Source organism: Protopterus annectens, chromosome 6.part0 (genome assembly GCF_019279795.1).
Source record: "Protopterus annectens isolate FY-2018-M chromosome 6.part0, PAN1.0, whole genome shotgun sequence".
Taxonomy (NCBI): Eukaryota; Metazoa; Chordata; order Ceratodontiformes; family Protopteridae; genus Protopterus; species Protopterus annectens.
The window spans coordinates 1,054,711,023-1,054,735,359 of record NC_056737.1 but is presented as its reverse complement, the minus strand read 5'-3'; the positions used below and the strand labels follow the sequence as shown (position 1 = coordinate 1,054,735,359).

Below are 24,337 nucleotides of genomic sequence, written 5' to 3'. Positions count from 1 at the left end.
GCTAACCAATATATATATATATATATATATATATATATATATATATATATATCTGTATGTGTAGAGAGAGAGAGAGAGAGATGTGTATATACACACACATACATGTATGTATATATATATATATATATATATATATATATATATTATATATATATGATCAAACTGCATTAACCATGGATAAATCCTGTGTGGCTCAGTGGACAAGGAAAGTTAGCATGGGTGATGGTCTGTCATGAATTATTGCCTAAATATTAAGCAATGATGTTCTAACAATAACATTCTGTGAAATATTTTTATTGATCACTCCTCACTTATCTTAAGCTGGTCATTCACAACTAAAAAATATCTCGTACTGTCATTTTAAGGAGACTATGTCCTCACAGCAAACAACTTTTTGATTCATATAACAAGGAGATGACTCGGGCAGAAATAACCATGGATCACAGGTGATAGTTAAAAAGGCAACCAGTCTAGATACTAATAGTGGCAAAGCCGTATATCTTGGGCAAATGCCAAACACCCCGTATGACTTTCCCCAAGTGATTTTGGAAAGACATAAAGCAGCTAACCACTAGTATTACTGATTATAATACTTTTTCTAACAGTCACTTCCTCATCTTTAACCCTAACTTTGCAAATGAGTATAGAAACTGTAGACTCTTAGCCATAGAAGATATTGCCACCCCCCCCAAAAAAAAAAACCCTTCATCAAACTAGTATGAATTATTTTCAACTATTATCTTTTTTGTAGCCTGTGCTGCTGTCTTCCTCTGTACTGCCATAACTGTTAGACTAAATCCTTACTCTCTAAACTAAACTCCTCAGGTACAAGTTAACAAGCAACATCCCACCTTCCTAAAGCCAGCAGTAGAAAGAATTGCAAAACCACACACATGTATTTTTAAACTGTCACTCACTAGTGGTATTGTCCCTCCTGTATTCAAGCATGCATCCACAATTAATAAATTCATCACCAAAACTGCATTAACAGGCCAGTCTTAAATGTATGCCTTATCACCTAAGATTTTTTGAAAAGGTGTTATACAAGCAATTATTCAAACATGTAAACAGGTATGGCCGTCTCTGTGATCAATACCCTGCCTTCAGAAACTCCTTCAGTATTGCAGCTGCTTTACTATCAGCCACAGATGGCATTTATAGTAGTTTGCATGAAGTTCTCATTATGGTACCTCTAGGGTGTTTTTTATAGGCTCATAGGCTAGTACTAAGCTAACTGCTCTTGCAAGCCATTTTAAGCCTAGCCAGTTATCCCCTGTGAGATTCAAACCTTGTACCTTGTGTTTGTAAAGCAAACACCTTAACCATTAGGCCACCCTCCATAACACAAGCATTTGAGAGCATGAACTATAGTTTAATACAAGATAAGTTGCATAAATTTAACTTTGGTGAAAGCACCCTCCTGTGGTTAAAAAAAAATTAGAGGATATAATCTTTCAAATCTATACCAAACATAGCCTTTCTGAAGTGGGAACTCTGAATATCGGAGCTCCTCAAGGCTCAGTCTTGATTCCCCTTCTATTTTCCCTATTTCTAAATGTTATAAGACTTAAATTACCCAAATGCAGGTTAGTGATGTATACAAACGACATCCTTCAACCGCAAGCAGGAAACCCACTGAATTCCCTACAATAAATAACAGGCTCATTTTAGAAACCTGTGCAACTGTCTCAGTGTGAATAAGTTTCAATTTAACACTTCAAAACGAGTCCAATGTTTTTCTCTAGAAAACAGGAAATTGCTACCCCAACGCACTACTTGTAACAATGTAACAAACCTATCTGTGTAACAGCATCCCACAAAAAGCTTCAACAACCACACATGCATTGTAATAGTTTTATACCAGACCTTTGGATCTAACAGACTCTCACATCTTCTGGCCCCATCGGCATGGATGACCACAGCCAGAAGTGTCCTAATTTCAAACTAGAACATGCATTATCATTGATTTATACTTCAATCTACATATAACACCCCAAAAATCTATGTAACAGAAAATAAATGCCAATATTCTAGCACAATCTGAGTCTATGAATGGGTAATAGAAAATTTATCCCAGGACTGCCCCTTGGACTACTAATCAACAAAGGCAGCTCCTATATTCATTATCCAATGAAGTGGTCTCCTCAGATTATCTATGGTATATTCCCAGTTATTCTCACTTGGCGTAATATATATAATTATAGTCTATGGGATAGGTACGGCCAATGTAATACCAAATGGGATAGGGTAATGCAAGTACCAAAAGAGAAACTGGTTAGGTTTGAAATGGCCTGCAAGGGTAGCTAGACTATCACTTGCCTATGAATGTAAGAACCTATAGATTCCTCACATTTGTTCTCAGTAAGAGTTCACACCACTGCATTCTATACAACAAGACTCGGTGTCCCTCCTTCACTTACAGAGCTACCTTCCTATGAAGTACTCTTTTATTTAAAACACTAAAACAAGGCTACTCACCCCTCCCTCCAGAAAAAACAAAGAATTGTTCCAGATAATGAAACGGAACTACTGACTGCAAAGTAGTCAAAAAAAATCACTCGCACAGGTCAGTTCTAGTTTTATACTTAATGTTGGAGAAAAAACCTTCTCATGAACAGGACCTGCCATATAGAACCAACTGCCCTGCAGAGATAAACCTTGACAGTGTGTCTGTTTTCAAAAAGAATCTTGGGTAACGGCTCCAAAAGGAATCTATAGGTAGCCATTGTCAAGACACTGGCTAGTGTCTACTGTTTCCTCCCTACTGTTTTGTAAGTATTGTAAGTACTGAACGTGTTGACTTTTAACCTCCTGTAATTGCCTTATTTAATACGTTACTGTTGGTTACTTGTTACCGTACTTTTGTGCCTGGGTCATGACTGGAAAAGGTCATTTAGACCAACTCCATTGCCTAGTCATTAAACTGTAAAATAAGTAAGTAAAGCCAAACAACTGGCCAGTTTACCCATTTCAGAAAAGCAGTCATACCAGATAAAACTGGCAGTGTGGCTGTTCTGTATGTGACCCTTGTAAAATACAAAAATGCCTTGTAAAAGACTGTGTGCTTATAGGCATATAAGGCTTAGGGGCTGCTTTGTGATCATGGTCTGGTCAAGTCACAGTGCAGCTATGGAAGAGGATTTTCGACTGAAAAAGGGCAAAGATTAGGCTGAAAATGTATTAATCCCCACAAAAAAAGGCATTTGGTCTCCACGTGGGAAGTTAAAACATTGAATTGTCTTCATCATATTAAACATGCATGTATGATTTTCCAGTGTAATGCCCACTTGGTTGTATTTATTTATTTCCATTTGTTTACTGGGGTAGTCCTGAGCAGAACCCATTTTCTTAGAGGCCTGGGGAGAAAAACTCTAAAAAAGTACATAAACATAAAAATACAATAACATCATGTTCAGACCCCAAGAGTATAAAATGCACAGTTGGTAGTAATAAAGCATTATGATGATCAGTGGTACAGTGGACTCTTACATCTTAAACAAATGTTCATAACAGTGTCATAGCAGTCTGATGTTTAATGAGTAAAAGAAGTGGTTGAGAAAAAAGTAAAGGTAGGAGAAAGGAAATGTATTAAAAATAACATAAGAACTGAGGAAGTAGTAAGATGGCAACTGAATTAATCAAGGAAAAGAATATTACTACACATTAATGTAGGAGGTTTGTGTGTGCAGGAGTGGTTTCCATTGCAGGTTAAAGTTTTAGTTTGTGAAGCAATGTTTTATTATTAGATTCAGTTCTCAGGTCTGATGGTATAGAGTTCAATAATTTAGTTACACGAACTACATAAAGTAAATGTCCATAATGATGGATGTAGGTGGTTACTTATCTAAGATTCTGTGCTTACGCTCTTAGGTTTCTAACTGCAATATAGCTGTTAATAAAAGTGGATTTTGTTGGGCATTTACTTTGAAAAACATGTTGTGTATAGTCTTTGACTGAGAGACAATACGTGTTCCAATTATAACCAGTTAATTTTTTGTAGAGCTTTGTTTGCTGCATATTTGATGTAAGTTTTGGAGATTTTATATATAACAGGTGATGAGTAAACAAGGTTAGAAAAGAGTCTGAGCTGTGTTTAGATGAGACCAAAAAACACGAGTAAACATAAATCCAACCAAGAAAACCAAAAGGAAGGCACTCCAAGCAGTTGTTAGTGCACTCTTATTGCCACATTAAGCGCTTTCGTCCGCCAAGTATTTGGTCTTCATCAGAATAACATGAAGTCAGAAAAAAACGGCTTAAATAAAGTTAAAAACCACATGACCACATCATATTAAACCTAATTTGGTTCTTAAAGGTCCCTTGTCTATAAAATACATAAAAGCATCCAGATTTCTAATGCAATACAGAATAAAAACTCTGATGTTAAATAACAAAAACTTTACATTTTAAGCAATTATTTCACATTGATTAAAACTGTATTAAATAGCAAACACTGATTTTAATTTAAGACGGCTAAACAAAGATACAGTCTCGTTGAGCCCAAGTTTATTTGCAGCATTACATCTTAACTGCCATTTTAATTGCTGGTACTCTGTGTGGTTCTGTTGGCCCACCTCTGGGTTCCCTCTTGAACACCATCAATAACTATAAACTTAAAAGTGTGGACTGTATCTTTGAGTATGATGTGGTCATGTGGTTTTTAACTTTATTTAAGCTGGCTTTTTCTGACTTGATGTTATTCTGATGAAGTCCAAATACTTGACGGACGAAAGCACTTAATGTGACAATAAGAGTGTACTACAACTGCTTTGAGTGTCTTCCTTTTGGTTTTCTGTGTTTAAAGGAGCTATTTCAGTTTGATAGTGTTTGGATTTAAGGAACACTGTTTACTGAAGCATTCATGAGACCAGTAGATCATAAGCTAAGACCCCCAGTGGCATTGCCATTCAGTCTGGGAGAGGAGCTTGACTTATACCACTGGCACAAGTGCCACTATTTCAACGCAGCCACCTGAATGAATGGGAACAAACTGCAGGCATATCTCTTACCTTGGAAGATGACAGCATGTTAAGCAAACGAATCAGAAGAAAGGTTGTATCTATACAAGGCTTGTGTATGAACACCATTACTTGGAGAATAATGCATATGGCTGACCCAGGTTGCATGTTCGGCAGGTAGTCATTCTCATGTTAGTCTGTTGGGACTCCTTAGGTTGTTAGCTCTCCTTTGATAGCTTTTCTTTGACTATTTAAGATTGTCTGTGCTGATCCTCCGTGTATGTGGCCAAGAAGGGGCCAGTGAGAGAAGTTCATCCCCAGCAGCCATTTTGATGGAATGCTGTACCGTAGAGTTTCAGCATCGCAGTGCACCAATTCAAATTGCCTGAACTCTCTAGCAAATGGCCAGCTTCTGGGTAACTGTTTCTGAAGTCCTTCATCCTATGTTTTATCCCAATCATGTGTCCTCTCAGATTATCCTTGGTATGTTCCCAGTTGTTCTTAGTAGGGTAATATGTAATTATCATCCATGAAATGGGTAAGGCCAGTGTAACACCAAATGGGATAGGTTAATGCAAGCACCAAAAAAGAAACTGTCATACTTGGGACTGAGAGCTCTTCTTTCCTAACCTTTCCAAGTTGAGCAGGGCTTGATGTCCTACAGTGAGGAGGGATATTCTTCATGTTTTACTGTTGCAGTCCTGACTTGTGGGATTTCCTGCTGTGGAAGCCTTTGGCCAGCCCAACTACCAAAGTAAATATCTCCCTCCTCCTAAGGCTGGAGGATGCCCTACCCTGACATCAGTACGCTTGGGTATAAAGGGAGCCAGCTGACACCATGACATGAGTTGTTTCTTGACCCTTAGAAGGTAGGAGCCCCCAGGATGAACCACAATCGCAGTGCCAGGGCGTCCATATAGAGACGTGTGACAGACTAATGATTTGGGGACTGGAAACCTGACCCCAGTCGAGTAAGATACAGCAGCCAGTATCAGTGCTCCTTGTTTAGGGGATGGTCTGCCATGAGAGCACCCTGTAATATAGAATGTGGAGGGTGGTGCACCAGCAATGCATAAGCTTAGGTTCACCAGTAGGGGGAGAATGGAGCATAAACGTCTTTGTCACACACACGAGAACATGTGTGTAACATGAAAATACGTCTTACCTGTCCCTGATTGTGCAGAATGTCCCTGATTTTGTGTCATTTTGCCTGTCCCTCACATTTTTTTTTTATTTTCTGGTAACTCAGTGAGGATTTGTGTCAGTCAATAGTAGCACACATAGTTCTTTAAATGCATGTTGATGCAAAGCCTGTTGCGTCAAATTTTTTAATAAATTAATATGTAAACATTTCCCTGATTTTGGACCTTTGTTCTCTCATTATTTTTGGCTTTGTCCCTGATTTTAGAGGAAGGAAGCTGAGAGCTATATACTAGCATGTGACATAATTTGCATGCAGTTAGAAAAGGTTTCCCATTTAGGAAGGCTCCTCCCCTGCCCAGACACGGACTCCATTGATGTTCTTTACTACTGCACTGAACTCCTCTTTCCCTTCTCTAAAAGAATCAGCATTTGAAAGGAGTGAATTCTGGAGGTGGGACCCTTTCAATAAAAAGCATCCTTTGTATTGAAAAAAATGTTTACTGGAATACTTGCATCTAGGATACTTCTAGTCGACCAAATATGTTAAGACTTTTGCTGCCAGGTATTCATTTACTTTGTGCTGAGGTAGCATACTTCACTGCATTCCCTTTATTCTGCCTATTTATAGAATCTGGTTTATGGGCATGTAATTTAGATATCAGCTGCCTATTTTCTGATTTGTTAATTTTCATGTAATAACACCTCACTGTTGTATTAAGTCATTAAAGAGGAGATGCAATGGACTAGGAAGTGCGTTCATAATTTCCTTTATTCATTTTAGATAGATTTTTCTGGTCTAAAGAGAACTAACTTTGTATTATTTACTGAACTTTTTTTTCTGATACTGTAATTTTAACTGCAGTTGTTGCATACAAGTTTAGTGTTGCATTGATTTCTACTTTAAATAATAGTAGAAATATTTGTCAGATTATTTTGTTATTTTGGATTAATCACATAGGTTTTCATCATTTTGACCAGTGGATCAGATTACCCAGTTTGATTACCCGTAGTATAAGCCACAGTGGTTTACAGTTATGCACTGACTGACAGGAGTACTTCTAATTTTACAAATGAAGTGTAACAAAACATTATAGAAATAGTGTGTCACACAGAATATTACACTGAATGTGCCAAGAATATAGATAAAATTATTCAGATATACATTGAGTTCATGTCTTGTATAAGTAGTTAAGTAATATACTGTCCTCTGGGAGTTCACTGAAGCCGAGTCTGCACCGTAAGTACAAAGCACAGCATTTGTGTTAAAGACTGGTACACTTCTCGTCTTTGTATCCAGCATTATTCTCTTCCTAAGAGGAAAACTGACCATCTCCACTCTAGATTGATTTGATAAGTGAGGTAATTGAAGTACAAGAGCAAATAATTTTCACATCAAGAATTATTCTTTATTTCTTTTATGTCGCATTACTCTCACGTTAAATGACTAGTATTTTTCTTATTGAATGAGGGGTTTTCTGCTTGGTCCAACTGTTCAAGTGTGCTACTAATCTGACCTGGAGCAGACCAAGAACATGACCTGCCGTATCTGACTATTACCATTATTAAAATTCAGTTGTATGTAACTTTTAAATTGCAAACCATGAAGCAGAACATAATGGTGAAGACTAAAGCTCCAACAGTTCTATACCCTCCCTCCTATATTTCAAAACCACTCTGAAAAACCTCCTAGCTAAAATCTTTGTGTTTTTGCTCAAAACCAGAAGAAACTCTATCCCTAAATGTGAGCAAGTGCCTTTTCATTCCTTATACTGCTTTACTCTCCCTTCTTCATTTACTTCCTTACTGCTATCTAATTCTCTTCCCTGATTTCCCTCTAAATGTAATAGGTTCATAGGTTGGTACTAGGCTATCGGCCCTAGGGCCTATATAAGCCTAGCCATAACAATTCCCTGGCTGTTTCTTCCCACACTATTTACTTCCCTGGACCCCTGTCTAGCAGGGCGACTGACATGATATAGGTTCATAGAAAATATACATCTTCAATCTGTAAAGCTCTTTTTAGTAGTGAGAATCAAACCTTGCACCTTGTGGTTGAAAGGCATACAACCTTAACCACTGTACCACTTGGCCTTTCAGGTAAGACTTTTTCCCCTACTTCATGTTACAATTCCTGTTTGTATTGTATTAACTTTCCTTCAGTTTCTCTACAAACCATTTACAGTTTCTCTAAATATTAAATGATTGGTTAAAGAATTGATACAAGGTATATGACAATGTTTTTATATTGTCTAATTTCTTATTGTTTAAACTGCATATGTTTTTGTTTTATTTCTGAATATTGAAAACATTATTGTTCTGTAATAATTGGGAGCTTTTTCCCCCAGGCCTCAGCTGGAAATGGGCTTCTATCCAGTTGAACTTTCCTGATAATCAAATGTCAGTAAATAAATAACATAATTTGTCATTTGTATGACCTTCCATCGCTTTAGCTCTCTAGTATGACAGTTGCACTGATTATAGTAAAGCTGTAATTCTTTCTAGTAGGAAACATCTTTTTCTTTTGGCTTTTCCTGGATAGGGGTCGCCACAGTGGATCACCTGTCTGCTCATGATTGGTAGTGGAGTTTTATGGTGTCAAGTTGCCAGCCAACAGAAGGCACACACATGCATGCCTAGGGCCAATTTAGAGGTGTCCAATCCACCCTACAGCATGTCTTTGGGATGTGGGAGGAAACCGGAGCACCCGGAGGAAACCCACGCGATCAAAGGGAGGATATACAGACTCCGCACAGAAGGCACCCCAGCCGAGGATCGAAACAGAGAACCTCTTGCTGTGAGGTGGCAATGCTAACCACTGCACCACTGTGGCCACCCTTCTAGTAGGAAACATAATGGTCATTATTCGGACCTACAACCTCTGTCCACAATCATTTTTGTTTGAAATCTTGGCTAAGAATTTTACATAGCACAGATGCATCATAAACTTTAACAGTTCTATGGGTTTAATGCATCTTTGTAAGTGACTGTAATAAACTCATAGTTAGCAGTGTATGCAGATGTGTTTTCTTTTTTTTTTTTTTTTTTTTTGTTTTTGTCACTGTTTGAAAGGATGGCAACAACTTTTATGTATGCCTGATTAAAGGTGTATATGGCTAGGAATCGTATGATCTCCAGGTATATATGGCTAGGAATCTTATGATGACCAGGAGTATATGGCTGGGAATCATATGATCCCCATGGTCTCTTGCCTAGTATGTTCCTGTGTTTATTACTGCATTGTATTTGCTGCTGAAAATGGTTGTGTGGAGTAGCCCCATCTCTTTGCTTAAAAATGCATAAATGACAAGTGTCATATTTTAACAAGCTGCCTTGCTCAATGTTCCCTTTGTTGCCCTGTTTGGATAGTCTGCCTTACTTCTTTCTTGCTGTAGCATAGTTTGTATCCCTTGAATGTGTGAACCAGAAACTAGCTCTTGGGGATACTAGGGTCCCAGACCAGGTCTTAGGAGCACTGTTGAGTCTTCTTCCCCTTCCATGCCAGTATTTGTCCCTTATTCCATTCTTTTTGCCCTTAATGGGGTACAGCTAAGTCAGCTTTCAAGGCAGTCATGGTAGCATTCTATAATGAGAGGAAGGGCAAGCTGTGGTGGTCTGTATACCAAAGAAACCCCATGCTGTCTACCTGTTTCTGACCATGAGAGACTTGAGTCACCTTACACTGTATGCTAAAGCTGCCTGATGTACTCAGTGTTGCAGTGCCCCGCTGTTTGTTCCATTTATCTACTGTCTTAATCACATTGTAGTTTGATCATCGATTAATGCTGTATAACTTTTTGAGATTCCACAGCTCACATGTCTTGTTGAAAAGAGAACTTGCAGGCTGTGACTTTCCTAGTTTACTGCAACATCAGATTTGGACCCCACTCTTTTTTTGTTACTGCATTTAGTAACTATTTAGGATAATGTGTGTTATCAAAAGTATTTTCTTAATTTCAGATTCTGAGCTGTTTCTGAAAAAGGATGGGATAATGTCTGAAGGAACAACGTTAGAGGCCCTGCTGCGGGGAGACATACTAGAGAAAAAGAACGATCCAAAGGATGAAGATACGCTAGCAGAAATCCAGGTACGAATGCCTTATTTACTTATTCCCCTACTTAAGAGTATATATTTCCTTGTAGTCTGCCAGGCATCATAAATTTTAGCCATTTGGCTGATCTTCTAGCGTAGTGGTTCTGTTTTTGCTTATTTTTGAAGTAACTGGAATTCTGAAACAGTCGTGGATCATTAGAGGGGTGGTAATGAAGGGAAAGTAGTGTGTACCTTGGTTAACCTGTCTAGTGACTCAACAAACTACGAGGAAGTAAAATGTGGCGCGACTAAAATGAAATTTAGCATGTCACTAGTAGGCTGATGTTATCCATCCTGGTGTAACTATAAAGCAGAAAGACAGTATTATAAGTGAGAGGGAAACTAAGCTTGCTTAACATGACCATATAGCTTACCTGCCAGCACACTGCTGTCATCTAGTTTCAGTGCAGTGTAGTTCTGCATCTTATTCTTTGGAGTAAGATGTACCTGTCAGAGGAACCCTTAATTGAAGTCCACTGTAATATCTAGACTATGCTTTCCCTGAGCAGAATTTACAGCGAAATCGCTACAAATCCATGAAATTTGCGTAAATTTGTACTTCTGCTCTAGTCTATTTTTAGTTATTGTTCCTAACACCATAGTGATGCTTCATTAGAGTGAGTAACCTGGCTTTGACTCTCTAAGTTGTTTTGCATATAATTTGTTATTAAATGTTGCCACTTTATTATTGTGAGTGTGTTTTAGTACAACTACACAGAAAATACCGGCTGCAATGATTGTTAGTGTTTGCATGTTGTATATTGCTGGACATGTACAAAGCTTTACTTTGTAGGATCTGTTAAAAGTTAAATGGATCCAGCAGGCAATAACAGTCAGAAAGTCATTCCTACATGTTTTTAACAAGAGTAGGGGGGGGGGGGGTTAAACTGCCACCATATTCTGCTGCAGCTCCTCCTTAATCCCTGAGTGATGATGAAAGTTGTTCAGGAAGTCATAAGCAATAAAAGAAAGGAAAACATGAGTGTGACCCCCTCCCCCAAAAAGTGCAGTAATTTCTTGCTCTTCAGTTTGTCCTTTAAAGCAGTATAGTCTACACTAACGATGATAGCATTTGTCATTCCCAGCTCATATTGTCAGCGTTCCATTTCAACAAAATACAGTTACCAAACATCCATTGATGATAACTACTGTCTTTTCAAATGTTTCCATAAATCTGACAGTTTTTGCCTTAGTGGTGGATGTGGTTCTGAGCTCACCAAATGCCCTGTGAGTCCATTGTCTTTATAGAGTTCACCGAGTGCTTTATGTTTGCTGAAGCTGCTGCTACAGTAGGCACCAGTACAACTTAAATCATACAGCTCTGTCAGTACTCCTAGCACAGTGTGCGGAATCCTTAATTCGCTTTCAGGCCTCTCTTTGGGAAGTACAGTGCTTGGTACCAGAGAAAGTTAAGGAGGAGGAAACTAGGTATTGGTGGATCACCCTGACATAATATCAGCTCCTCCGTTTCCACAAAAGAGTAAGGGCTCTGCAGTAGGCACTATTTTGTTTGTCCATCTGCCTGCATTGTGTGGCAGTCCATCAGTTTTATTGTGCGAGTTTGTCTGTGTTGCAGGCCTTTAGTTCATGATTTATTCCTTAATTTGTGTAGGGTCTTGTGTTGAACTTAATTCACCTGATGACTCTGAAACTTGAGTGTGCTCAGTTTTGTCTGTCTTATATTTAAGCTTCATTTTCGCCTGCAGAGAACTCAAATTTGATAACTACTTTTAACTTTTGTCTCATTTTAGACACTTTGTCTGGCTTATGTTTGGCTTCCAGGTTGATGATCTTCATAGTCAGTTTTGCAGTACTGATTCTTGGGTTTTCCTGCCATGCAGAAGCCTGTGACCAGCCTACTTTCCAATGTCTTTACATCATCTATAGCCGACGGATGTCATGATACAAGAAGGGTGTCTGCTGCGACATCTTCAGTTCATTATAGCCATGCAGTCCAATGTGCTTCACATGTGCTCAAAGTCCATTGGACTGCTCATTTTTCCAGAGAACCTTCTTCCTCCAGTCAGATAAGCACCCTATTGGGGAAATTTTGTCAACTAATTTAATGTTCAGAAAAGTCAGCAGTTGCTTGAAGTGTGGGAAGCTAATCCTGCACAAAGATTTTCTGTCCTGGTTGGGGTCTCAGCTCAATATTGTTACCGAGAAAGCTCCAACTCTAAGTCTTAAGTCCACCGATGACCCAGGTGAGATGCCTTTGCAGCCCCCTGGTCCAGTGACTCCTATGCTGAATCCTCGGCATGACCCCTCAGGAGCCTGCCATGTTCTCCAGCCTACCTGCAGATACTACCATGCCACACACATTGGTTAGCTCTGAGGTCTCTCAGTAGGCCTCAGCTTCCAACATCCACATCATCGATCTTGAAGGAAACTCCTTGTTTTCTTTGAGTACAGATGCTACAACTAAAGTTGTGGTTGAATGACCACAACTTCAGGTCACCCCTTTTAAATGACTACTCAAGTAGAAGAGAACCACTTCCTTTTCAACCACTTCTTCTCGGACTGAAGCCCAAGTCCTCCTTAAAATAGTACAGGAGTTTATGATCTTTATGAAATGTAGAGAACCCTGTTGTGATTCCACTACTGAGGTTCCCCATCCAAAAAGATCAGGGAAGTAGCTTTTCAGGAAGAAGAAAATTCTTCTAACTACAAACATACCCAGACTCAGGTGTAGATGACACCCTGTCTTCCTCCTCCCCCTCTGAGGACCTTTCCTTTAAGGTTACCTGGCATAGAATGAAGGAGACTTTCAGCTTGGGAAATCACAGGCTCAGACCCACTACAAGTAACTGCCATCACTCAGGCCCCATAGTATTGGATTACGTCTTTGAAGACATCGCTTTACACCGTGATTCTCTACCCCCTATTCCTAGGAAGCCAGATAGGTTTTACAGAGTGCTTGAATCTCACAAGCTCCTTTACAAAAACTCAGAGGCGGACTCTTTTGTAGTCTCCACTGAATTTACAAGTAGTATACTTAAGAGATCAACCTGTCATCTCCTACCAAATGAAAGGAAAGTAGACTATTCGATAGACTTTATTGGGGATAGTACATTATCTAAGGAAATCCAGAAGGCAGAGAAGGCTTACAAGTCTCTAGGCACTCCCTAGAAGGTGCCTGTGACACCTTAGGTACTACTTGCAGAGCATCTGCCACAGGTTCTGCCATCTGCAGACATCCATGGCTCATAAACCAGCCCCTGTCAGATCATGTTAAGGCTGAACTACTAGATGCTCCATTAGACAAGGAATTTCTTTTTGGTCCTCCTGTTGAACCCGTTTTGAGAAGATGGATAAACAGGAAAGGCAGATTAAAACTTGTGAAAGAATTTTACCTGTGGTACAGTAGGAATTACCCTTATAAACCTTGGCCATTTTCACCTAGACAAGAGGAGGCTTCCCTGTGGCAAAAGACCCAGACAGTCCAGGAGATGGCTGGGAGCTGCAAATAGCCCACCCAACACAGATACCAGCCGTGACTGTATTCAACCCCAGCTTCCCGTACCCCTTCCCACCCTCCCCTCCAACCCCAGTTTTCCGATACCCCTCCCCACCTTTCTCTCCAGCCCCACCTTTCCCGTAGTTCTTCCCATCCTTCCTTCTAACCTTCTGGATGGAAGACTTTCCTTCTTCCTAACCTCAGTGTAAAACCAATGAGTCCTCAGCATCATAGAGATGGGGTACAAGATCCATTTCAGAAAAATATCACCCATTTTGGGCATTCCAAAATCACAAAAAAGAGTAAACCTCTTTCCACCTATCTTCAGAGAACTAATTCACTAAGGCTCCATCCAGCCTGTCCCTCCTGAGTAAGAGGGAAGAGGCTTTGACTCAAGACTTTTAAGTTCTAGAAAGACGGGCTCTTGGAGGCCCATCTTGGACCTTTAAAAAACTAAACCAGTTTCTCAACATCCCAAAATTCAGAATGCTTATGTTGCAAAAACTACTGCCCATGATCTTCCAAGATGCCTTTTTGGTCACTGTAGACCTAAAAGACTCTTACCTCCATGCCATAACAGACTGTCACAGAAAGTACCTATGGTTTGTAGCAACAGTTTCTCACTTCTGTGTTTTACCATTTAGGCTATCTGCTGTTCCCACAGTTTTCAGAAAATTTCTAACTCCTCTGATTGCACATTACAGAACTCTGGGGTCATATTTACCCCTGTTTAGATGACTTTCTCATCTTAAATCTTCAAATATCTTAAACTCTTCCTCAAACAGTGATCCTCTTTCTGGGAGCTGTCATAGATTCGGTCCAAAAGAAACCCTTCCTTCCCTAGATAAGCTTGCTTTCTTGACGGGCTACATGACCAGTCTGCTTCCAGAGCAACTCATCCCTGCATGAGAATTCCTAAGGATACTGAGGTGCATGTATTCCGGACTGTGCAGTGGTGCAGCAGTTTGCATTGTCACCTCACAGTATGGGATTCTCCGGTTCGATTCTCTGATTCGGTATCTTCTGTGTGGAGTCGGCATGACCTCCCTGCTTTCTTGTGGGTTTTCTCCAGGTGCTCTGGTTTCCTCCCACATTACAAAGACCTGCATCTGGAACATTTCCCCCTGTGCCATCACTGAAAATTAGTTTATTACAAGTCTGACTTTCCCAGTAAAGAAATGTTAAATAAATAGAATAAATAAAATCATAATCCCACTAGCTAAGTTGCACAGAAGGAAGCACTGGTAGTTCCTGAAAAATGATTGGGAACAACATTCCCAACCTTTGCAAACCCTATTGCCTCTCCTTTCATGCCTGAAAAAGAAATACCTACAGTGGAAGAACACCATACAAAGGAGTCTGGGGTGAATGTCTATTTACCAGAAGCAGACAAAACCATCACCACAGGCAATTCAGACATAACTTGGGGGTCCCACTTAGTTTCCCTGAAAGTGCAGGATATTTGGTCTACTCAGCAGCGGAACTTGCATATAAATCAGAAGGAGCTACTATCAGTCTACCTGGCCATAAATGCCTTTCAGCAGAACTTAAGGCCAGGGACTCTGGAAATCTGGACAAACAATACCACAGTGATGTGGCACATAAACAAGCAAGGGGGACTGTGTCCTATTCCTCTGTCCAGCCTTGGAGGCTGGCTCAAGAATTTGGGATAATCCTCGTAGATTCTTATATTCAAGGTCATAACAATACCCTGGCAGGTTCTCTAAGCAGGGATATTATAGACCACATTGAATGGATGTTGAAGAGAGAGGTCTTCCTGGAACTAATCAATACAGTGGGAGTTCTCCTCAATAGACCTGTTAACCTCTCACTCCAACAAACAACTGCAGATGTTCTGCTCCAGAACTCTAGACAAGAGCTTGGAAAAAAGATACTTTATCCTTTACTTGGACAAGCTGGTTCCTGTATGCATTTCCACTCTTACCCCTGATCTCCATGGTAGCATGGGAGGCCAGACCCAATTGATCCTAGTGACCCCCTCCCAGCCAACAGAACACTAGATGTTCTTCGTGTTTCACTGTTGCAGTCATTACATTTGGGTTATCTGCTTGCAGTAGCCCTCAGTCGGCCTGATTAACAAAGTCTTGGGTCCTGCGTTGGTTGCTGTCCCTTCTTCCATGACGTCAGGTCGTCAGGGGTATAAAACATGCAGCCGACGCCATTACATCAGTCTTTCTTGCCGTGCGGTGCCCAAAGCAGAAGCAGTTCACAAGTGCCGGTCGACCGACTCCTGAATTTTTCATTTTCGAGTTTCAGAACCAAAGTCTTCAACTAAAGCTAAGTACCCCATTGGGGAAACCTTTTCTTGCTCCTTACCGATGTCAGTAAAAGTTAATAATTGCATTACTTGTGGAAAGCAAATACCTCACAAAGATTTTCATTCGTACTGTATTCCTTGCCTAGGACCTGACCACGCCGTACCTTGCTGTCGGTTTTGGGCTTTATTTAATCAGCACACTATCCATCGTTGGTATATTTTTGCTTCTAAATATTTCGGTTCTCAGTTTAATTATCCAGAAATGTCGTCAGTTAGCCATCCGACTACTGGGATTTCGAAAAAACGCAAAGATAAATACATTGGCAGGCCGCCTAGGTCCAAAGCTGCCGATGACGCTTCTCCTAAGCCAGTCGCCAGTTCGCCGGTACTCAGTGAGGCGCTTTTGCAGCCCCTGATACCCACTACTTCTGACTTGCAGGCCTCTACTGAGACCTATTAGGAGTCTGGTATGCCGTGAGATACTTCAACTGTGGAACCTGCGGATGTCTCTACCTTGTATGGGTCCGTGGCCGCTGTGCAGGCACCGGCTTCTGAGGGTGTATTCAGGCCTATGGACTTGCATATTAAACCGACGCCTCCCTCCTGATTTAGGCCAAAATCTCGAACCATGCCTAAAAAAACAATGCCCAGGCCACATGCTCAGGCCTCTATGCCTAAAAAACAAATGATAAAAATGGCTGAAGATCTTATAACTCTAATCAGGTGAAGCCAACCTCCCCCTTCTAAGAGACCTAGGACTGAAGTTGTTTATGATTCTTAACAGGATTCTGATTTTTCTGATAATCTGGATTTACCCTTTTCTACTTATGAAGATTCTGACGCAGAGGACTCTATTCCCTCTGCTTCCCCTTCAGAGGATTTTTCTTTTGGTGAGACCTTACATACTCTAAAGGAACATTTCCACTGGGAAAGCCAGGATTTTTCTGATTCAAAAAGAGGCTTAGGGATTTCTTACTCCTGCCTCAGCATAGGCCTTTAGCTATACCTCCTGTACTAGACATTGTTGATGATGCCTTTTCAGAATCTAGTTTGGCCCCTGATTCTTTGCCTCCTGCTCCCAGAAAACCTGACAGATATTACAGGGTTCCTGATTCTCACAAGTTCCTTTTTAAAAATCCTATTGCGGATTCAGAGACTATTTCATAGAGACCCAAGGGCATTAAGGCTTCTACTGCTAAAAATCCTCCCCCCTCTGATAGAGACTCCAGGGTGCTGGATAGATGGGGTAAGAAAGTTTACACTTCTGCAACCTTGGCCATTAGGGCTTTAAACTGCCAGTGTCATATGTTAATGTATCAACAACATGTTATTGGATTGCTTAAACAGAAAATGATGTTAATTCCTGACTGTGCTGAAAATTAAGAATTACAGGATTTAATGAATTCTGCTGAACAGGTTGGAAAACATACTTTGCAATGTGGATTTTATTCATTAGAGGCCTCTTGCAGGGCTGCTGTTACTGGGTCTGTGCTCAGAAGGCATGCTTGGATTAAGGAGCAAGGTTTTCCTGATCATGTTAAAGCTAAATTGTTGGATGCTCCCTTAAATCAGAACTGCCTGTTTGGCAACGAGGCTGAGGAAGTTCTTAAAAAGATGTAAGATAAAGCTAAATCTATGCATACTGTTAAAGATTTCTTACAAATTCAGCCTCCTAGATTTAGTAGGCACTGGCCCTCTAAAAATTGGTCCTTTCCTGCCCCTTTCAGGTCTTCTCAAGCCAAACTCAGACACAACAGAAACCCCCAGGTTTCAGTCCCAAGGGACACACAAGGCTAGGCAGTGGGGGGTTTCCGCACCCAAACCTGGGAGTAGTAAGACTCCCCCTATGGGAAACTGTCTCAATGACTTGCTTTTAAAACTTCCAAGCGCTTCCCAACTGAATGCTCCTTTAGGCAGAAAGACTGGTCTGCAGGCCAAAAACTGGAAACTCATTACCCAGGATATATGGGTTTTAAATATAGTGTCCCAAGGATACAGATTTCATTTCCACACGTTACCAACACCAAGCGGGTGGCCAGATCTACCCCCAAATCAGTGGGCAGAGGCCCAAAATCAAGTACTCTCTCTCTCTTAAACATGAGAGTTATTCAGCTGGTACCAGAAGAGGAAAAGGGTCAAGGTTTCTATTTGAGACTTTTCCTAGTACCCAGAAAAGGCAACAGATGGCATCCTATCCTGGACCTTTCTATTCTAAACACCTTTCTGGTGATTCCAAAATTCAAAATGCTGACTCTTCACCAGCTGCTTCCTGTGCTAGGCAAGGATGCATGGTTGGCAACACTAGACTTAAAAGAAGCATACCTGCATGTCCCTATCGGGGAGTCTTGCAGAAGATACCTATACTACAAAGTAGGCTCCATGCACTGTCAGTTCTCTGCACTGCCCTTTGTCTTGTCTACTGCGCCCAGGGTATTCACAAAGTGCCTAGCTCTAGTCATTGCATATTGCAGGCAAAGAAATATTCAAATGTACCCATACCTGGACGATTGCCTAATTCAGGCAGAAAGCAAGGGCATTCTTTTGAATCATCTGGCCTTTGTTCAAAGGGTACTGGCTTGTCTGGGGTTCACCATAAATGAAAAGAAATTCCACCTGGTACCCTGCCAACAAATTATATTCCTGGAAGCAAGCTTGAATACAACTTCCCAGATGGCTTTCCTCATGCCAGAGAAGCAGCAGATTCATTTGACAACTTACTTCAAACAAGTTGCCACAAAAACCCAGCTATCTGCAAGGCAAATACTGCAAGCCTTGGGGTTCATGGCCACCTGCTTTCTTCTAATTTCATATGCAAGGATGCATATGAGGAAACTACAATGGTTATCTCAAAAGCCTATGGTGTCAACATTCACAGGATCTAGAAGCAAGGATTCCTGTCATACCTTGCCTACGCCTAGAGTTCCTTTGGTGAGCAGAGGCCTGCCACCAAAACAGGGAACTACCATTCACATTACCCCCTGCTGCCCAAATCCTAACAACAGATGCATCAGACTATGCATGGGGGGCTCACCTGGCAGGGAAGTGCATTCAGGGCAAATGGAACCCAAGTCAAATGCACCTGCACATAAATCAAAAGGAAATGTTAGCTGTACAGAATGCTCTGACAACCTTCAAGGACCACATTCTTCCAGGACAACTAATGGTAAAGATGGACAACACCACTGTCATGTGGTACATAAACAAGCAGGGGGGGTACATATTCTTACCCCCTCTGCAGACTAACCATGGCATTGTGTAACACAGCCTTGAGCTACCAAGTGAATCTACAAGCTCAATTCCTGCCAGGAAAACTAAGTACACTGGCAGATGGTCTAAGAAGAAACCTCATGGACCCACATGAGTGGAAACTGGAACCAAGGATTTTCAACATGTTGACAAGCAAATGGGGGAGCCCAGATGTAGACTTGTTTGCCTCCCCCCAGAACCATCAACTGGACAAATTTTGCACAACGATTCCCCACAAACTAGCTTGGAAAGTGGATGCATTATCCTTCAGCTGGAAAAACCTATCAGTTTATGCCTTTCCTCCTCTGCCTCTGCTCTCCAAGGTACTACTAAAGATCAAACACGACAAGCCAAGGACAATTTAATTGCACCAACACTGGTACCCCCTCCTGCGCAGTGTGTCATGCTTGGCTCCATGGCACCTGCCTCAGACTCTTTCCCTGTTGTCTCAGCAGTAGAACCAGATTCTGGACCCTCAGCTGCAAACCCTGAACCTAGCAGCCTGGCTAATTACCTAACCTCTCCTTTACCACCCCTCAGCAAATCAGTGATGGATATCATTTTAGAGGCAAGGAGGCCTAGTACCAGAAAATCTTATGCTGCAAAATGGAAAAGATTCTGTGCCTGAAACCAATCTCAAGGAATGAACGCAACAGTGCCCAATTTACCTCAGATTCTACAATACTTGACTGAGATGCTTCATAAGGGCTGGTCTTTTTCTCCATCAAAATTCATGCCTCAGCCATTTCAGCTCATTATAGCACAGAGCTTCCCCTCTTCTCTCACCCACTGCTCAAGCAGTTCCTTAGAGGGGCCAAAAATTTAAGGCCACCCAGGAGAGCGCCAACTCCAGCCTGGGACCTTAACTTTGTCTTGGAGAAACTCACTCTTCCTCCTTTTGAGCCAGCTGCTACTGCAGATTTAAAATTTCTTTCCTGGAAAACAGCTTTCCTTTTATCAATCACTTCTGCAAGAAGGGTATCTGAATTACAGGCCCTTATTGCAGTGGAACCTTTCATCTTTCATGCAGACCAGGTGCCCCTCAGAACCAGTCCCTCCTTCATGCCTAAGGTGGTATCCAGTGTGGCTGTTAATCAGTCCATTCATTTGCCTACCTTCTTTCCTAACCCACAGAACAAAGGGGAATGGATACTGCACTCTGTAGATGTGCACAGACAGCTTAGATTCTACTTGGACAGGCCTAAACCTCAAAGGACATCTGAACAACTGCTGGTGGCATTTGCTGCAGAGACAGAGGGGAAAGCTATTTCAAAACAAACCATTTCAAAATGGATAGGCCACTGCATTCATTTCTGCTATAAGCACCATGTAAAACCTATCCCACAGGGCATCAGACCCCATTCAACCAGGGCTGCATCTACCTTTACAGCCTTTCTCAGGGGCATCCCTACTAGGGACGTCCTGGAAGCTGCTACCTGGAATTCTGTTCATACTTTCACCAAGCATTATCATTTGCCAGTTTTCTCTAAATCCATTGTTGGGTTTGCCACTGCAGCCTTGCAGGGCCTTCTAGCTGGTCCTAATTCTATTTAAATTCCTCTTCCCAACCTTAGCTTTGGGAATCTACCCAAATGTAATGACTGCAACAGTGAAACATGAACATAGTACAGTTGTGTACACTTACCATAAATGTAGATGTTCGAGTGTATTCACTGTTGCAGTCCTGGTTAGCCTTCCTCCAGTCCCCTTTCTTCTTTTGGCTATACCTCTACTCTCACTTACTATGCTCTAAAAGCTTTTTGGTGTATTTGCTTTTTTGTTGGAGGTATATCCTTGTATTTATAGATTTAATTGCTTCCCATTAGGGGGGCACCTGACATCTGGGGCAAGAAAAAGTGATGTAATGGCGTCGGCTGCATGTTTTATACCCTTGACGACCTGACCTCATGGAAGAAGGGACAGCAACTGATGCAGGACCCAAGACTTTGTTAATCAGGCCGACTGAGGGCTACTGCAAGCAGATAACCCAAATGTAATGACTGCAGCAGTGAATACACTTGAACATCTACATTATGGTAAGTGTACACAACTGTACTTTCTCCCTCCTCCTGACACTCGGTGAAGGGAGATTCCACACCCTTCTGCAAGAAAGTAGATGATCTCAGCCGAGCTAAGGGATCTGTCTTATAGCCTCATCTACTCGCCCATGGGGGGGCAAGTTTTCTCACACAGCCTGGAGGATTGATTGTTTTGACACCAAGGAATGCATCCTAAACCAAGGATGTTCTTTCCATTCTAAGGGAAGCAAGGAAAGCCAGTACCAGGAAATCATACCTGAAAAAATGGAAAATATTCTTTACCTGGTTTCATGGAAAAAAACGAACCCTTCTCAGGCAGATATTACTCAGTCTTAAAGTATCTGTCACTTCTCATGAGACAAGAACTTTCCTATTCTAGCATTAAGTTACATGCATTTGCCATAACAGCTTGTCTGCACAGTGCCCCAACTATCTTCTCACACCCCCACCATGAAACTTTTTGTAAAATGGGGGTGATTCACTTGAGACCACCCAGAAGGAACCATATTCTGGCATGGGATCTAAGTTGTGTGAGAAAACTTGCCCCCCTTTGAACTTACTGCCACTGCCTGTCGAAAGTTACTCACCTGGAAGATTACTTTTCTTATAGCTATTACATCAGCTAGGAGAGTTTCTGAACTACAAGCCCTTATGTGTAAAGAACCTTTCATGATCTTTCACAGGGGTAGGGTAAACCTCAGAACAAACCCATCCTTTGTGATTAAGGTGGTATCAGAACTTTAAATTATCCACTTACCAGTTTTGTTCTTCCCAAATCCACAGACAGGGTCCAGATCAGGTGCTGTCTAGACAGGACAAAACCCCCTAATGCAGCAGAGCAAATACTGCTGGCTTTTGCTGAGGGTAAACAAACCATTTCAAAATGTGTAGCAAACTGCATTAAGTTCTGTTACTGACACGGTGGACATCTACCTGGGGGTATTAGAGTCACACCACCAGGCATAGGGTAACTACCATTGCTTTCCTCAGAGTCCCTTCCCAGACCATTTTAGAGGCAGCAACATGGAACTCAGTACACACCTTTACAAAGCACTATAATCTAGGCAATGTTTCCAGGGCTAGAGCAGGTTTCACTTCTGCCATCTTGCAAAATCTTATTTCCTGACATCATAAAGATGACCCACCTCTCAACTTTTAGTTTTGGGAGTGCTACAGATAATCAGTACTGCGACATTGACTTTGAAGGACATTAGTACATTGTGTCCCACTTAACATAATTGTAGATGTTCAGGTAGATCAGTGTTGCATTACATAGTCCCACTCTTCAACTTTTCTGTCTGCTGATCACTTGTCTCCTCCTTGCTGGATGCAGTGGGTAGAGGAGTGTTTTCTGCATATAGTTGTCTTTTCTTCATCATCCCTTCTCTGCCTTTAAGCTTTTCCCCCTTCTCACTTAATTCAGACAAATGAGGAGGCCATGCTGTCCTTGGGCATCAGACTGCTTGTTCAGTGCTTAGAAAGACCTGTAGGTGGCGCCAGTAGGACACCCTTCTTTTACCCTTTGCTAATGAAGTCCATCAACGGTATGAACAGCAGTGGGCTCAGAGCTGAATCTCAGCACATCTACTCCCGCTGGAAACCCCTCTGTAAGACCGATGTCAGTCAGCTACAGGTGATGTAAAGACTCTGGAAATCGGGCTGGTTGTGGGCTTTTTATATGGCAGGAAGACCCACAAATCTGTAGTGTAACATTAATCTACTTAACGTTAATTTACTAGATCGTTTACAGTTCTGGTAAGTGGGATACAACTGCACTTTGTACCTAATTTCCTTGTTGTTGGAGTAGTGCTGACAGCTGGACATTCTTCTGTAAGTAGATTTGTTCTAACACAGTTCTGTTTTGGGAAGTTTGGGTGGATTCTAGCAACATTTATCCTGGCTTGTCAGTCTTATTTGTAGTTTCTGATACTGGAAGTTTGCCTTTTTTGTAGCTTGTTTTGTAGCTTTTGTTGTACTAAATTTTTTGCACTTTTTTATTTGAGCAGTACTGTAGCGGAAGCTGGCTTGCTGGATTCTCATTGCCATCTTTAGTCAGCGCTGTTCAGTTTTATCATCAGCCTAATTTACATAGTTACTATGATTTTACGGAATCAGAGTAATAAAAAGTAAGATGGGGAGATGCAGTTTGGATTCAGATCAGGATGCATCACAACTGACTTGATGTTTGTAGTGAGACAATTGGGTATTCCTAGATTTGGAGAAAGCATATGATAAGATCCCAAGAAAGCCGATTTGGGCTATTCTGTGGTGGTTCAAAGTCCCAGAAACATTGGTAAAATTAGTGCTGCCTATGTCCAAGGACCCAATGACTCGAGAATGAACAGTGTTTGGTCTTAGAGGGGCTCCCAGTGAGAGTCGATGTGTGTCAGGGTTCAGCTCTGAGCCCACTGTTGTTCATAATGTTGATGGTCTACATTAGTAAACAGGTCAGAGGTGACATCAACAAAGTCGCTGTATGCAGATGATGTGGAATTACAGGCAGACTGTCACCAAGAACTTCAGCAAAGGATAGGGGAATGGAATGCAACTCTGAAGGCACATAGAATGAAACGGAGTACAGATAAGACAATTGTAATGGGAGCAAATGGTGGAGTTGAGAAGCTGAGCATTGAGATAGAAAATAGTGGAACCAGTTAACAGCTTCAGGTGTCTGACAAGGGGTAGTTGAGAGGGGAAGTCTGAATGAAGAAGTCATAGCTAGAATCAGAGGGGCTGCAGCCAAGTGACACAGTGTGTCAGGTGTAGTATATGACAGAAGAATGATAAAGAAGCTGAAAAGTAAGGTGTACAAAACAGTGGTGCAACCAGTATTACTGTATGGCATGGAAACCTGGGCAGTAAAGGCAGAGCAGTTGAGGAAGCTAGAGGTGATGAAGATGAATGGTCTGAGATGGGTGGTGGTAGGATGCACACTGTGGGACAGATGAAGAAATGAGGACATAAGAGAAAAAGTCAAGGTAGCTCCAATTGCAAAAAAGGTAAAAGAGAACAGATTGTGGTGGTTCAGGCACATGTTCAGAAAAGCAGAAGACAATCTAGTGAAAAAGATTTGGGACAGATGGGAAGAAGGCAAGAAGAAACAAGGGCATCCAGGAAAAAATGTGG

General features: G+C 41.3%; 1 protein-coding gene across 4 annotated transcripts in view; it reads left to right on the top strand.

Annotated features, from left to right (window-relative positions):
- DPF3 (double PHD fingers 3) overlaps positions 1-24,337 on the top strand; it is a 1,486,280-nt gene that overhangs the window by 696,028 nt on the left and 765,915 nt on the right. For all 4 annotated transcript variants that reach the window (XM_044074663.1, XM_044074664.1, XM_044074665.1 and 1 more), the window contains one exon: positions 10,059-10,186. In XM_044074663.1, coding sequence (XP_043930598.1) covers positions 10,059-10,186 — 128 coding nt within the window. The remainder of the gene's footprint in view (positions 1-10,058; positions 10,187-24,337) is intronic.